This window comes from Vulpes vulpes, chromosome X (genome assembly GCF_048418805.1).
Source record: "Vulpes vulpes isolate BD-2025 chromosome X, VulVul3, whole genome shotgun sequence".
NCBI lineage: Eukaryota > Metazoa > Chordata > Mammalia > Carnivora > Canidae > Vulpes > Vulpes vulpes.
In genome coordinates this window covers 19,394,253-19,410,209 of record NC_132796.1, presented here as the reverse complement: position 1 = coordinate 19,410,209, position 15,957 = coordinate 19,394,253, and the positions used below count along the sequence as shown (strand labels likewise).

General features: G+C 41.9%; 2 protein-coding genes across 9 annotated transcripts in view; one reads left to right on the top strand and one right to left on the bottom strand.

Moving 5' to 3' along the window:
- Positions 1–334: 334 nt before the first annotated feature.
- Positions 335–3,404, bottom strand: SAT1 (spermidine/spermine N1-acetyltransferase 1). The gene is made up of 6 exons (XM_072743690.1): positions 3,075–3,404; positions 2,794–2,845; positions 2,620–2,703; positions 1,139–1,240; positions 1,005–1,045; positions 335–860 (listed from the first exon to the last, which is right to left on the bottom strand). Exons 1-6 carry the CDS (start codon positions 3,138–3,140, stop codon positions 690–692), a joined length of 516 nt encoding a protein of 171 aa, XP_072599791.1. The 5' UTR covers positions 3,141–3,404; the 3' UTR covers positions 335–689.
- Positions 3,405–3,571: 167 nt separating this feature from the next.
- Positions 3,572–15,957, top strand: part of ACOT9 (acyl-CoA thioesterase 9) — a 63,839-nt gene continuing 51,453 nt past the window's right edge. For 5 of the 8 annotated variants that reach the window (XM_072743684.1, XM_072743683.1, XM_072743681.1 and 2 more), the window contains exons 1-3: positions 3,572–3,963; positions 7,139–7,219; positions 14,694–14,799. The gene's annotated coding sequence lies outside the window, so the exon portion shown is untranslated. The remainder of the gene's footprint in view (positions 3,964–7,138; positions 7,220–14,693; positions 14,800–15,957) is intronic. The other 3 variants (XM_072743682.1, XM_072743678.1, XM_072743679.1) reach the window with 2 other exon arrangements.

Sequence of the window (15,957 nt, the reverse complement as noted above, 5' to 3'; positions counted from 1 at the left end):
AGTGATTGAGAATTCCATCTCCGCCTTTCACTTGGTTAACAAATGGGCTTCACTTTCTAACCTGGTGCTCAGCTTTTGAAAATTCTGTCAGGTGAAGCATACAGTGTCACCAGTGTAAAGTCATTTTGCATGCTGCTTCCTAGAAAACCATGGAATTCAACTGGCTTCTTTCTAGACTTTGAGAACAAACAGCTCATGACCACTTTAAATTGGGTTAAAAATGGGCTGTAAACAATTTTAAGGTTATCAAGTTAATGTTTCTTGGCCATTTTTACTTTGCATTCAATAGCAAGAAAAATGTCTCGAGAAATAAAGATTAGTCAAAATGCGTATACCAATTAAATCAAAGGGCAGTTTATTAAAAAAGAATCAAAACAGAAACTCTAAGTACCAGTGTGTACATTGTACACATTTAAATGACTCACAAGAATGAAGTTTTTTTCATATACATTAAGATCATACCACCTTGTTTATCAAAAGATGTTCAAGGAGAAATCTGACTCCAAACTGCATACAAGATTGCCATCTTCAACAGACCGCATTTCAAACATGCAACAACGCCACTGGTAATAAAGCTTTGGAATGGGTGTTCATTCTATTATTTGACTACAAACAGGATAGAAAGCAAGATCAGTTGAGAACTTAATCTAAAATAGAATGGAAGCTGTCATCGTCTGCACCGGCACGCCTTACTCCTCTGCTGCCATTTTTAGCAAGTACTCCTTGTCGATCTTGAAGAGTCTCCATCCCTCTTCGCTGGACAGGTCAGAAGCACCTCTTCTTTTGTAGAAGTTGATAGATGGTTCATTCCATTCTGCTACCAAGAAGTGCATGCTGCTGCAGCGACATTTCATTGCAACCTATTATAAGGGAGAGTAAAACAAACTCAGTGACATTTCACCTGCTTTCCAAGACCCAAATCTGTTCCAGTTATTAAAATAATTCAGTAACCTTTACAAATCTGGAAACCAAACCCCCTGCCCCTCCCCCAAACCAAGACGTACCTGGCTTAGGTTCTTCAGAATTTCTGATCCTATGCCAAAGCCTAAAAGAAAGAGAAGTACCATTTAAAAAGTCATCTTCAGGATGTTAAGTCCTGGTTTCTTTTTAGGGCATCTCCTCCTAAACTCAGCCATACCTCTATAATCACTCATTACGAAGAAGTCCTCAAGATACAACAGTTTGCCAATCCATGGGTCATAGGTAAAGTAGTACATGGCAAAACCCACAACACTGTGTCCTGTAATAAGAATATCACATGAGATGTGAATGAAAAGCAACCCATAAAAGTTGTAGCTGCAAAATCAGAAGCCTATCATAGGTTTTAGAAAATAAACATGCACGTATTATAGAAGTAAGTAGGCACTGAAACGGGACTGTCTCCTGATTTTTATGCTAGTGCAGTCCAGGCCACTGTTGGATGATCTCACTGTTCTCAGGACATGTATTTGCAAAAAGCACACATTAGAGCTAGCTGAAGCGAGGCTAAAATCATGGGACTGGCCACTCTGCGATCTGCTGGATCTCACACCCCAGGAAGTGAGACTTTCATTACTTGCCAGAGCAAAACTGCTGTAGTCTTAAACTAAACACACACATTATTCACATCCTATTGATATATTGGTATGTTGACTTGGGAATAAGTCGGGTTTACACGGCAGTTCAGAATAGTAAATATTTGTAGATTAGAAACTCTGCTTCCTTAAGGTCAGGACATCAGGCCATCAAAAGTGTAACGTTTAATTTCAGAACTTGCCTTCCAATTCAGATTTTCAATTTGCTCTCCCCAGTTTTAAGCCAGAAGAAGCAGAGGTACCCAGAAATAGCTCTCATGTAACATCCACATACCTCCAAAAAGTACCTCATCCCTTATGTTTTCCGTTCATTTCTTCTAGCTTGGGGAAGAGACTTAAGAAAAAAGTGAAGCACCCACCCAAACAACTTCCCCTTTTAGCTCTGTCTTCTGACCAGTCAACAGGGACCAGCAAAAAAAAAAAAAAATAAAACAATCTGACTCCCTATAAAAATAGGGTGTCTATAATTTCAAATGGAGGCAAAGGTTTCAAATTAAACTTTCTAGCCATTTTATAGTCCTTTGCAAACACAGGAAGAGAGTACACTGGAGTTTCTGATCTACCGTGTTTTAAGTGTGTGATAATAGGACCTTACCTCATTTATCATGATCATCTACTTTATTGTGTAAAGGATCTTTTAGTTACCTCCCCGCCCATCCATGTACACGGAAGGGCCATGTACATGGCGAAGCTAGAGACTGTAACCTGAAGATTGGGACAAATTAAAGAAAAAAATGTGATTTAACACAATTACAAAAAAGGTTACGTTAGGGTCAAACAAGAACTGAATTACAATAAATGACATTATACCTAACCCTTCCAGGTCTCCACAGCATTCTGATACTTACTTAAACAGCTCTTTCAACCCGCCCTATTATTATGTGCAGGACATCTATTTTCTTTTTCCTCAGTAGTTTGAACACTGGCTATTATTTCTGGCCAATTTCTCAGTAACTTTGGCCTGCGTTGTCAGTGGTTCTACACAACAGACACTATGTTTTATACAACACTTGGTGTTTGGCTTCTGGAAGCGGGGGGGCGTTACCTTCCGGAGACTGGTGCTCCTTGGGCACTTCTGCAACCAGGCAGTGGTAGAAAGGGTGCTCTCCGAAACCATCCTCTAGTAGATCTGCAAGAAGGGGCATCGGGGACAGTGACGGCCTCGGTGAAGATGCCAAGTACCAGACACCCTTCCCCCGCCCTGGTACAGTCGCGTTACCTTTTTCAGTTAACATTACTTGCTCTTCCATGTATTCGTATTTAGCCAGTTCCTGGGGCGATGCACATGGGAGAAAGGGAGAGAGGGAGAAAACTAAGTGAGGCCCTGGCCCAGGCAGCTCAGAGGGAACGGGGTGGGCGGGGCGGCGATTCGTTCCCAGAATCGAGCGGCCCGGCTGAAGCTGGGGGGGGGGGGGGGCGGGCGGATAAAGGGGAACCCGCCGGAGCCGCTCCCCACCTTCCCCCTCCCCCGCCCCAGGGAGGGCCCGGGCCTCCCGCTACCTTGATCAGCCGCAGGATGTCACTGCAGTCGGCGGCGGTGGCCGGGCGGATCACGAATTTAGCCATTTTCGTCTTTTGCTTTTCTTCCCTTTGCGGACCAGGCCCCTGTACTTGAACAGTAGTAGGAGGTGGTTCCTCATTCGTCTCCCCGGAGCGTCCTCTTCCCAGTCAGGCTGGCACCATGACCCGGCGGACCTCGGCGAGCAACGAGCACGTCGGCCAGACTGCGACCAGAACGGCGCGCTTTAGCGGCCGCCGGGTCCCGCTTTTTAGGGCCAAGTAGCCCCGCCTCCGGGCGTGAGGCGGAGGCAGCTCGTCCAATGAGGCCGCGACCGCCCCCCTCTTCCGGGCGCCTCCCCCTCTTCCGGGCTTCCGTGTGAACCCGGCGGGCGCAGGCGCGGGCGCGGGCGGGGGCGCGGGCAGGGGGGCGGGAGGGGCGAGGCGCGCCGCGGGCTTCTCTCGGGGCGCCCTCTCGCGGCGCCTCTCGACGCCTCCCCGGAAACCCGATTTTCTAGCTTGTGCGTCACCCGGTCACCTTTGCGAAAGGAAAAAGAGTAGTTCCTCTTGTGAACCCGGGCCGGTGACCTTGCCGTTTGTCCCTTGGCCGGTCGGGAGTGGAACTCAGGAGAAAGAACCTGCCCTGGGCAACACGAGGATGAGAGCAGCGGTTCTCTAAAGTGTGCTGTGGGGGACCCTGCAGATCCCAGGGTCCTTTCAGGGAGTCTGTGTCAAAACGAGTTTCATAATAATAGTGAGGCGTCACTGCCCCTTTTCATTCTTGTGGGAATTTTCCAGAGGCGACCTGATGTGTGTGTGTGATGAAGTCACTGCTCTGATGACTAACGTAATGCGTGCTTTTATATTCTTGTGTTTTCTACAGTTTCCTAAGGTAAACTATTTGGATTCCTCAATAATTTTTCTCTCATACTTGTAATTTTTAGAGTTAGCACAGCGTTCTTTCCTAATTTTTTTTCCTCCTTATTCTTTGTTAAATCTCTGACCTTCCTTGTGGAAACACTCTCCTGCCTGACGGGCACTTTTCGCAATTTCCTTAAGTACAGAAAAATTTTCTGCGTTGGTTGTCTAAATGTGTCTTCAATTCATCTTGAAGGATTTCTTTCACTGTTTATAGAGTTTGGGGTTGGATGTTATTTTCTTTCAGCGTACTGGTGATGTCAGGTTACCTTCTGGCTTCCATCGCTGTTGAAAGTTGATGTAATCCCTACTTGCTCCATTCTCTGTGCTGCTTACCCCCCCCCCTTTTCTTTAACTTTTCATTTTGAAATGATCACAGATTTACAGAATGTGTGATGACATTGCTCTGGTGACTAAAGGGATGTGAGCTTGTGTATTCTTATGTTTCATAGAATTTTCAAAGATACGCTTTTTGGATTCTTGAGTAATTTTTAAATGTCCTGAGAACAAAATGTTTCAGAACGGTTGAATTAGAGTATAGCTCTTTTTCAGTTGTTCCCACTGGAACAAGTGTTCCGGCCTCTTGCAGATGCAGTTTTTGTTTTACAACCCACCTTCCCAGACAGAGGCCCTGGGGGCTTGCTTTGGCCACTCTGCCTGGATTCCAGGAGGAGCCAAAGCATAAAAGGGGCTCACGGCTTTCTCAGTGTGGAATGAGAGGTGGACTATCACCAGATGACCACAAACATTCAACAATTGATTCTCTGCATTTGTTAGCAATATCCTGTATGTAAAAAAGAAAGCAAAAGTAGGCTCTTTGTTGCCCTTCCCACCCTCTGGAGATGTTATGCATAGTGAGTCATCTGGGAGTTTATGAAATGTCTTTCTCAAAGATCTTTAAAAATAGCATTGATTTGCATCTGCCTAAGCCAGGTTAGGTTGTGTCTTTCCTGACACCATGATACATGGATGACCATTCATACTCCCTTCTCTCTACTCTGTTTGGATCTAACTTGTGGGAGGAACTATGAGAGCATGTTACCTATGTGATTACTGATGACGTAAATTAGACCCTCCATAACTAAGCACTAGTGATAGCTGCCTTGTTGAAGCAATAGCAAGGCTGTTTTCAGTTTGGGTTGCATAGTTTTTTCAGAATAATGATTGTTTCGTTAAAATTTATTTCACTTTTTTCTACATATTCTATTTTCCCAGTTTTAATTTCATGCTTTTATGAAAACAGAAATTGCTTCTTATGGCAAGAAGAGCCGTTTCTTCATAAGATTGTATTTTTTAAGTAATCTCTCCACCTAACCTGGAGCTTGAACTCACAATCCTGAGACCAAGAGTCACACGCTCTACCAACTGAGTGAGCCAGGTGCCGCAAGAAGAGCCTATCCTGAAAAGTGGATGGCTAAACAAAAACAAAAACAAACAAAAAAGAAAACAAAAAAAATCAACCTATTGTGACTGTATTTGTGTACATGTAGAGGCTTAGAACCATAAGAAATTTGAATTTTCTTATGGTGGTGAACCACGTTAGGCTTTTCCATCATCAGGGATACATACATTGGATAACCAACATTACTCTTGATACGGGAATTTATATTTAAAACTGCAGAAAAAGGGATTAAGTGGAAAACTTTGATTTGGTTAATGAATCAACAAGAACTTACTGAGTCTTGTGCTAGGTACTTGGGAGTGGATTAAGTCTGGAAACCAGCCCTCAGGGCATACAGTTTACTTTTAGAGATGTGTGTGTATGTAGTTTACTACAACAGAGCTTAAGCTTTGTGAGAAAGAGAATTCCTATAAAACTAAGGAGGTCTTGGTACAGGTGGAGTGGGAGGAAGGGAAACCACCAAGGCATGTTGTGGGTGTTTTATATTCATTGTCTCATTTGATCTTTACAACTGTCTTGTGAAATAGGTGATGTTAGCTCCATCTTTATGGCTGAGAAAATTGGAAGCTCTGAAGGGTTACAAAACTGTCAAAGCTAGGAAGTGACAGAGCTAGGAAAGGAGAAATTATGTTGATTTCCGTGCCAAAGTGAAGCTGTCCAACCTGCCCTGTTAAACTATTATGGAAGGTGTTAGGGTTTTCTACTCATAAAGGTAATAGATATTTATTAAGAAAATTGGAGAATGGCAGAAATACAAAAAGTTCATAAAAATAATCCTGTTAGGTTGATTTCCTTCCAGTCTTTTTTTTCTATGTACATATACATATAGGGCTGATACTCAGTTGGTGTATACAGTGTAGTAGATTTTAAATGGCCACAAATTCATTGCAGCTCCTCTCATCAAGAGGTAGAGTCTATTTCCCCATTCCTTGAATCTGGACTGGCTTTGTGACTTGCCTTGACCAATAGAATGCTGTAGAAGTGGTGATGTATAACTTCTAAGCAACACCTCAAAAGATCTTAAAGATTCTGCTCATGCCCTCTTGGAGCACTGCTGCCACCATATGAGGAAACTTGAGTTAGCCTCCTTGAGGAGGAAAGACCTCATGAAGGGACGCCTGGGTGGCTCAGTGATTGAGCGTCTGCCTTCGGCTTAGGGCGTGATCCTGGGATCTGGGATCGAGTACCGCATTGGGCTCCTTGCAAGGAGCCTGCTTCTCCTTCTGCCTGTGTCTCTGCCTCTCTCTGTGTGTGTCTCTCATAAATAAATAAATAAATAAATAAATAAATAAATAAATAAATAAAATCTTAAAGAAAAAGACTTCATGAAGAGTAGGGTCCAGCTGGTAGCCAGCACCAACTGCAAGATATGTAAGTGAGGCCATCTTGGGCCATCCAATCCCAATTGAGCTGTCAGGTGTTTGTAGTCATACCAGTGACTCGAGGCAAAACCAACAGAATAACCACCTTGCTGATCTCAGGCCACATCAACTCAAAGAATCATGAGCCAATAAAATAGCTGTTTTAAGCTACTGTTTTGGGGGTAGTTTGTTATACAGCAAAGGCTAACAAACTAGATGCCATTTTGGTTGTTTACATCTGGCTTCCATTCTGATTGGTTGTAGTGTCCGTTCTGACTGGTTTGTCCTTTTTTGTTGTACCTTTAAAAATATTTTAAAAATTGCCTCTATGTGTATGCATGTAATGATAACATTGGTATCCTATAACTATAATTTCTATCTTTCAGAGCAGTGTGGTGGCTGCTTAGCTACTACAACTTTGGAATTGAATGCCCCATCTGTGTGACCATGTCATCTACTTAACCTTGGTAAGTCACCATTTCTATGTCTATGATGAGTAAATAAGAATATCCTTAATATAGTTAGTTGTTGTGAGGATTAAATGAGGTAATACGTGTAAAGTACTCAGCATAGCACCTGGCCTGTTAGCTTTATTACTATTAACATTTATGGTGTATTTTTCCATGTCATTAGGTATTTTTAAATTTTTAAAAAACTGGAATAGCTTCTTAGAGTTCAATTCTGTGGAGTTTATTACCATTCTCTTGTTGAAGATTTAGATTTTTTTAATGATAAATAATGCTTTGATGAACATCTTTCTGTCCAAATATGGCCCAGGTTTCTGAGTGTGTCCTTGGGAAGATTCCTGGAAGTGCTAGGTGAGCAGGGATGTAATTTTGTTGATGTGAAGCCAGAGAAACACTGAATTCAGGTCCTCATTACATGAAAGTATAATTTGAGCTAACTCTCCAGATATGCTTGCTCTAGCTCAAACGAGCTAAATTTTGATAACATCTGACATCTGTATTACACAGGTTATAATACTTGGGATAGACTAGTGTTTGGGTCTTCCCCAGAGGGGGTCTCTTCTTTCTATGTGTGGGTGACACCCTTTGGGAATGATCAATAAAAACAGCCAGCCCCAGGAAAACACCCTGTTTTGGGCCAAGATTTTTTTCTCTATCATTTTTCTTTATTTGAGAAATCATACATTAGGACCTGGAAATCTGTTTTATCTTTAGGGGTGGACCACCAAAAGTGTGAGACTTCTCTTTGTAAATGTAAAGTATTACGTTACTTTAGGCTGCAGTCAAGAGGCTGATCAGTAATAAGTAAGATATTAATCAGGCCTCCTGTTTGCAAGTGATGGTATCTGATTCTAACTAGTTTAGGCAAAAGAGGAACTCACTGCTCACCACAGGGAGCATGGGTATGACTGGAACTAGGACTTCATGGTATAATCTGAAATAAACTGAACAAGAGGAAAGGTCAGGGCTTGTAATGGATGGCTAGTTGTTTCCCAGAAAAGCATTTCCTGCTTTTGAAAAATTATTTTCCCCCTACACACAAATAGATGCTTCTCCTTGGTGGTAATAAGGGGGCTGCCAATCAGAGTGTGCCACCTGCTTTGTCAATATTGTGTTCCAAGCCATGCCAATCAGTGTCTTTTCTCATTGGCACCAAGAAAGTCCTTTCTTTTCTGCTGGCACATCTGGGAAGTTGTGGAGGTCTGAGACAATGACTTTGACCTGCCATGGAAGACTAACCACATTTGAGTTTCTGGCTCAGCATGGCCACAGATGGGATGGATGGCCTGCATGCTTCCAATTATCCCTATTGCCTACTGTTGTCCATCTCACAGCACACCCCACCCCTAGCTACTTCCACTTTATACACTTGTAAGGAAAAAGGGAGCCAAAAGGTCAGAAAGTCTCCATTCCACTGGCTTGACAAGAAGTGGGGATAAGAATCTCTTTGGTCAAAGACAGATCAGGAGTGGTAGATATTGTTTGGAAACATGCAGAAATAGGGGTGATCATATTTGAAATCCCATGGATATGCCCAGTTCTGCTCATTTCTGACCATTGCCATAAAGAATGCCTATAACAAACCAAAGAATGAGAGGTTGTATCATTAGACAGAGGCAGAGACATTCTCATGTTATAACAAGTTATCCCATACATATCCCTATGTATTTATAAGATGAAATCTATAAATTTATTATCCTAGTCTAAACCTATCCCAGGCTGTTACTATTGTATCCATGGGGCTCTCACTGAAGATCATAAAGAATTATGGTAGAGAGACCCTGAGACCCTGGGGTTGAACTTTAAGACATGTGACCATGACTTTTTTCCCTCTTCTTGGCAATTGTGTTAAATCTGTAGAAAATACCTCCTGGAAACCAGCAGATGTATAAGCTGAGTGACTTTCAGGCAAAGACATGAATATATTCCAAGTCTCTGAATGTTTATAACTTAAGACTGGTCTTGTTGGCCCAAGGGCCTTTAGTATCCACCATGAGCCCTTTTATTTAGGGTTCCACAGGAGCAAGGCAGTTATTTGGAAGCAAGTTTTTTATACCGTCCCTTTTGTATTGGTTATCTTTTGCCACATAACAAATGACCACAAACATAGTGGCTTAAATTACATACATTTATTATTGCAGTTTCTGTAGGTTGGGAGTCCAGGCATGGCTTATCTGGTTCCTCTCTACTCAAGGCATCAGCCAGGCTGCATTCTCATGTGGGAGTATGGCCAAAGAAGAATCCACTTGCGAGCTCCAGTTGTTGGCACTGGTAGAATTCATTTCCTCGACTAACGATGTTGGCTTCTTTCTGGCTGTTGGTTGAGGCCACCTGTGGTTTCTAGAAGCTGCCTGCAGTTCCTTATCACGTGGGCTCACCCAGTATGGCTGTTTACTTCATCAAGCCAGCAAGGAGAGTCTACAGAGTGGTCTGCTAGCAAGATAGTCTTTTCTTTTAATTGTGAAAAAAACCCACATAAAATTTACTAACTCAACCATTTTTAACCATTTGTGCAATACCATAGTGTTAGCTATATGCATATTGTATAACAAATCTCTAGCAATTTTTCATCTTGCAAATAATAGTATTACCTATACAGTCTCTGTTTCTACAGGTTGTTTCTTTGGGCTTCCTCTTTGCTTACAGGGTCCCCCTTAATATTTCTTGTAGAGCTGATTTGGTGGTCATGTATTCTTTCAGTTTCTGTCTATCCTGGAAGCTCTTTATCTCTCCTTCTATTCTGAATGACAGCCTTGCTGGATAAAGTAGTTTGGGCTGCATGTTTTTCTCATTTAGTACCCTGAATATATCATGCCAGGCTTTTCTGGCCTGCCAGTTCTCTGTGGATAGGTCTGCTGTTAATCTGATATTTCTCTCCATGTAAGTTAGGAATCTCTTGTCTCGAGCTGCTTTTAGTATTTTCCTTTTATCTCTGAAATTTCCAAGCTTCACTATTATGTGTCAAGTTGTTCATTGTTTTTTGTTGATTTGGGGGGGAGGTTTCTCCCCATCTCTTGGATATGTATGCCTGTTTCCTTCCCTAGATTAGGGAAGTTCTCCTCTTTGATTTGTTCAAACATACTTTCTGGTCCTCTCTTTCTCTCTATGTCTCTGGAATCCCAATAAGGTGAATATTATTCTTTCTCAAACTATCAGTTAATTCCTGAAGTCTCTCCTCATGGGCTCTTAGTTGTTTTTCTCTCTTTTCCTCAGCTTCCATCCTTTCCATCAACTTGTCTTCTACATCACTCACTTTCTCTTCTGCCTCATTAATCCTAGCTGTTAGAGTATCCAGTTTAGACTGCATCTCAGTTAAGGTATTTATAATTTCGGCCTGATTAGATCTCAATTTTGCAGTAAGAGAATCTCTAGAGTCTTTTATGCTTTTTTCAAGAGCCACCAGTAATTTTATAATTGTAATCCTGTATTGTATCAGTGACATCTTACTTAAATCCATATCCATTACATCTGTAGCAGAGAGTATTACTTCTGGTTCTTTCTTTTGTGGTGAATTCTTCCTTCTAGTCATTTTGTCCAGTGCAGAATGGCTGTATGAGTGAGCAGAGTAAAAAATATCAACCATGACCTAAGTAAAATATACCCTAGACAATTATGAAGAGATCAGGGACCAGTCATAAAAGAAAAAGAATTTTAAAAAGACCATGAAAGTGAAAAACAAATTTAAAAAAAGTGAAAAATTTAAAAAGGGAGGGGAAGAAAGTGGTGGGGGAGAGAGAATATAGTTTCACAGAGTAGACCAAGACAGTGATCCTCTTGGTTCTGAGTGTATTTTGGTCTATATGTTAGAACGTACTAAATTCCAAATTTATATTAAAAAAGGAAAACTTATATGGAGAAACAACAGCAACAACAACAACAAAAACAAGAAGACAAAAGAGGGGGGTGAAATGGGAAAGAAGAGAGAATATAATCTCACAGAGTGGACTAACATGGTGTTTCATTTGGTTCTGAGTATATTTTGGTCCATATGTTAGAAGGTACTAAATTCCAAAACTATAAAACAAAACAAAACAAGACAACCCCCCCCCAAAAAACTTATATATCTACAAAACTTAAATTGTATACATTGGAAGAAAGGAAGCCAAAAATGAAGACTATCTATGTCTTGTAATTGTAAAAATATGAAAGTCAAAAAGGAAAAAACTTAAAAATGAAGAGTTGATAAAATACTGCAGTTAAAACAAGAAAAGAGAAAGAGAAAGAAAAGAGAAAGAAAAATGGAAATTTTTAACCTGAAAGATAAACGAATCATAAGGCAAAACCCCTTGAGTTCTATATACTATTTTCCCTCAGTCTTGGAGCTTTCCAGTGCTGTTTGATCAGTAAACTCGCTGTTCCCCTGTTCTTCCAGCTGGTATTCTGGGGGAGGAGCCTACTGCACTGATTCTCAGGTGTCTGTGCCTGGGCAGAGATGCCCTGCCCCTTGCCAGATGGCAGGGTTCAGTGTAAGTTGTTTGCCCTATTAGGCATTTGTTCCTTGGAGTCTCACCTCTCCAGGGTAAAAGGAGGGGAAAAATGGTGGTGGCCAGATCTTCAGCCCTGGAGACAAGAGCTCTGCCCATGTACTGAACTGTAGTCTCTCAGTGGACACTGACTTAGATCCTCCTGTGGGCAGGCATGGGGGAACAGATTCCTACAATTTGAAGGGTGCTGGTCAGTGGCAGGGCTTTTGCTGTCTTGTGTGCTCACTGGCTCTGCCTCTCCCGGAGGAACGGAGTACAGCCCGCTTCTCTCCACTGCCAGGCCCTGGGACGTTCCCCCACTTGAGTGCGCATGTGTTCCACTTGGATGCCCGTAGAGGGTGGCTGCGTTCCAGTCCTTTAATGGGACATAGGACAACATCGTTCCCCCAATCCGACTGCGGCTTGTGGTTTATGGCACAAGTTGAGCTTTTTCCCAAGCACCCCTGTTCTTTGTGTCTGCGGGAATATTGAGACCTCACTGCCCCTCCTGTGATTCTGTGCTATTTCCCCATTGAGCACTTTTCAGGCAAGGAAGACTCTCAGGAGCAGATTTCTAAAGTTCCCAATTGTGCACTGTACTGCTTTCCTGAGGCAGCTTACAAAGGCTCCCTCTCCATGCCATTTTATCCTCTAATATATCCCCTCCCTTTCTTTTCTGCACACTCCTACCTTGTAAGAGGTGATCACTTTTCTCTCTGTAGTATTCCAGCTGTTCTGAGTTTAAAGACTTTAGATACCTCATATAAGGGAATCATACATTGTATTTTTGTGACTGGCTTATTTCACTTAGCATAATGTCTTCAAGGTTTATCCATGTTGTAGCTTATTATAAGACTTCTTTTAAAAAGTTGAATAGTAATCCATTGTATGTATATACCACATTTTTTTTTCTATGCAAAGTTTCACAAATTTTATTTTTTAAAGTCTTCATTTAAATTCCAGTTTGTTGGGACACCTGGGTGGCTCAGCAGTTGAGCGTCTGCCTTCAGCTCAGGGCATGATCCTGGGGTCCAGGATCGAGTCCCGCATCAGGCTCCTTGCGAGGAGCTTGCTTCTGCCTCTATGTCTGCCTCTCTCTGTCTCTCATGAATAAATAAATCTTTTTAAAAATTCCAGTTTGTTAACCTACAGTGTAATATTAATTTCAGGTGTACAATATAGTGATTCAACATTTCCATACATCACTTGGTGTTCATCATGACAAGTGCACTCCTTAATCCCCCTCACCTATTTCACTGAACCTGTCCATCCACCGCCCCTCTGGTAACCTTCAGTTTGTTCTCTACACTTAAGAGTCTGTGTTTTGTTTTGTTTTGTCTCTTTCTCTCTCTTTTCCCTCTTTGCTCATTTGTTTTGTTTCTTAAATTCCACATATGAGTACAATCATATCATATGCCACATTTCTCTATCCATCTATCCATTGAGGGACATTTAGGTTGCTTCCACCTTCTGGCTTTTTTTTTTTTTTTTTTGTAAACTAGAAGATAGGTTTATTTATTTTTTTGTATATATATATTTAAAGATTTTATTTATTTATTCCTGAGAGACACACACAGAGAGAGGGAGGCAGAGACAGAGAGAGAAGCAGGCTCCATGCAGGGAGCCTGATGTGGGACTGGATCCTGGGACTCCAGGACCATGCCCTGGGCCGAAGGCAGGGACTAAACTGCTGAGCCATCCAGGGATCCCCTTTTTTGGTATATTTTTTTTTATTGGAGTTCGATTTGCCAACATATAGCATAACACCCAGTGCTCATCCCGTCAAGTGCCCCCCTCAGTGCCCGTGATCCAGTCACCCCATCCTCCCGTTCGCCTCCCCTTCCACTACCCCTTGTTCATTTCTCAGAGTTAGGAGTCTCTCATTTTTTGTCACCCTCACTGATATTTCCCACTCATTTTCTCTCCTTTCCCCTTTATTCCCTTTCACTATTTTTTATATTCCCCAATGAATGAGACCATATAATGTTTGTCCTTCTCCGATTGACTTACTTCACTCAGCATAATACCCTCCAGTTCTATCCACGTTGAAACAAATGGTGGGTATTTGTCGTTTCTAATGGCTGCTGGCTCTTATGAATAATGGTACAGTGAACATAGGTGTGCAAATATCTTTTCAAGATCCCATTTTCAATTCTGTAGGATCTATACTCAGAAATGGTATTGCTAGATCATATGGTCTATTTTTAATTTGGGGGGAACCTGTACACCGTTTTCCATAGAGGCTGCACCATTTTACATTCCCACCAACAGTACATGAGGGTTCTCTTTTCTCCATATCTGTACCAGCGCTTGTTATTTTCTGGGTTTAACTTTTGTTTTCGGATTTTTTTTTGAGTGGGGGTAGTGGTCATCCTAAAAGGTGGGAGGTAATAGGTCACTGTGATTTTGATTTGCGGTTCTCTGATGATTAGTGACGTTGAACATCTTTTCATATGTTTGTTGGCCATTTTTCTATCTTCATTGAAAAAATGTCCATATAAGTTCTTTGGCCATTTTTAAAGTTTATTTGTTTTTTATGGATGAGCTGTATGAGTTCTTTCTGTATTCTGTATATTAACCTTTTATTAGATAGACGATTTGCTAATATTTTCTCCCATTCCTTTTTTTTTTTTTTAATTTTTATTTATTTATGATAGTCACAGTCACAGACAGAGAGAGAGAGAGAGAGAGGCAGAGACACAGGCAGAGGGAGAAGCAGGCTCCATGCACCGGGAGCCCGATGTGGGATTCGATCCCGGATCTCCAGGATCGCGCCCTGGGCCAAAGGCAGGCGCCAAACCGCTGCGCCACCCAGGGATCCCTCTCCCATTCCTTAGGTTGCCTTTTCACTCTGTTGATTGTTTCCTTTGATATACAGAGGTTTTTAAGTTTGATGTAGTCCCATTTGTCTAGTTTTGCTTTTGTTGCCTGTCAAGAGAGGGTTTTCCATAATGTAAGATAATCATGGGAATGACACCTCATCATCCTTACTATATTCTCTTGATTCAAAGCAAGTCACAGGTGCTGCCTATATACAAGCGGAGAGGATCACACAAAAGTGTAAACAACTGGAGACAGGATCATGGAGGCCACCTTGAGGTCTGTCTGCACTTAAAGGTCAGTAAAAGCCTGTTTTTTAATTTAACATCTAACATACATCTATTAAGGTCTGTTTCCTCCCATGCACTGTGCTTGGGGAATATGAAATAAACGTGGCCTAGTCCCTGCTCTCCAGGGTATTACAGTTAAACATTACAGGTTGTAGTTATGGATGGAAAGGATCCAGCCTCCTAGACAAAAGGGACAGAGCAATCAGAACTGAGGGGGCAGCTACACAGTTTATCACCCATCCAGTGTCGCCTACCTCCTCTAGGCAACCCTCTCTCTCTCCCCTTCTGAAGTCCTGTCTGAAGGGAAGACGACTGCCCAGCTCTCAGTGCAGGGATCAAGGCTCTAACCCCTTACAAATACTCAGGAAACCTGCAAAGTGCAGTCAGCCATCCTTAAGTCTCCAAAAGTATCAGCTCTTTGAATCTGGGTATGGAGGTTACTCAGGAAGATCATAGGAAATAATTGCCTGTTAGTACACAAAGTATAAGACACCCCCTCTTTTCCCTATGGCCCCTGGGTACATGCGATAGATTTTCAAGTTCAGAATCCAGTTTACTAATCTTTGTACCATTCATAAACTGGCAATTAAGTGTTAACTGTGAATCCAGGAAAATAGAGGATACTTCAAAGAAGGACGGGCAAGGGAGTGAACTCCACCCAAGCAGCGTCTGTCTGACCTGAGGAACAAGGAACAGATCCATGGTCTGGCCCTGATGTGAGCAGATATTGGGCATATTCTGCTAGAGACAACAGAGGTTATTACCTGAGAACTTATTCTGGAGGTAGAGGATAAGAGGGTGAGTCATTCCTTTTGAAGAGATGATGGAAGTAGGAGAAAGGGTACAAGAAGATCAAAAGGGGACCCAGAACCATAGAATTGAGAGAACTGTATATATATATATATATATATAATATATATATAATATATATTGTATAATGTATTATATGTAAAATATATACATAATATATATTTAAAATATTTTATTTTTTTATTCAGATCGACACACAGAGAGAGGCAGAGACATAGGCAGAGGGAGAAGCAGACTCTGCAGGAGCCTGACGTGGGATTCGATTCTAGGACCCTGGGATCACAACCTGAGCCAAAGGCAGATGCTCAATCACTGAGCCACCTATGTGTCCCAGAACTGTAATATATTTTAAGGT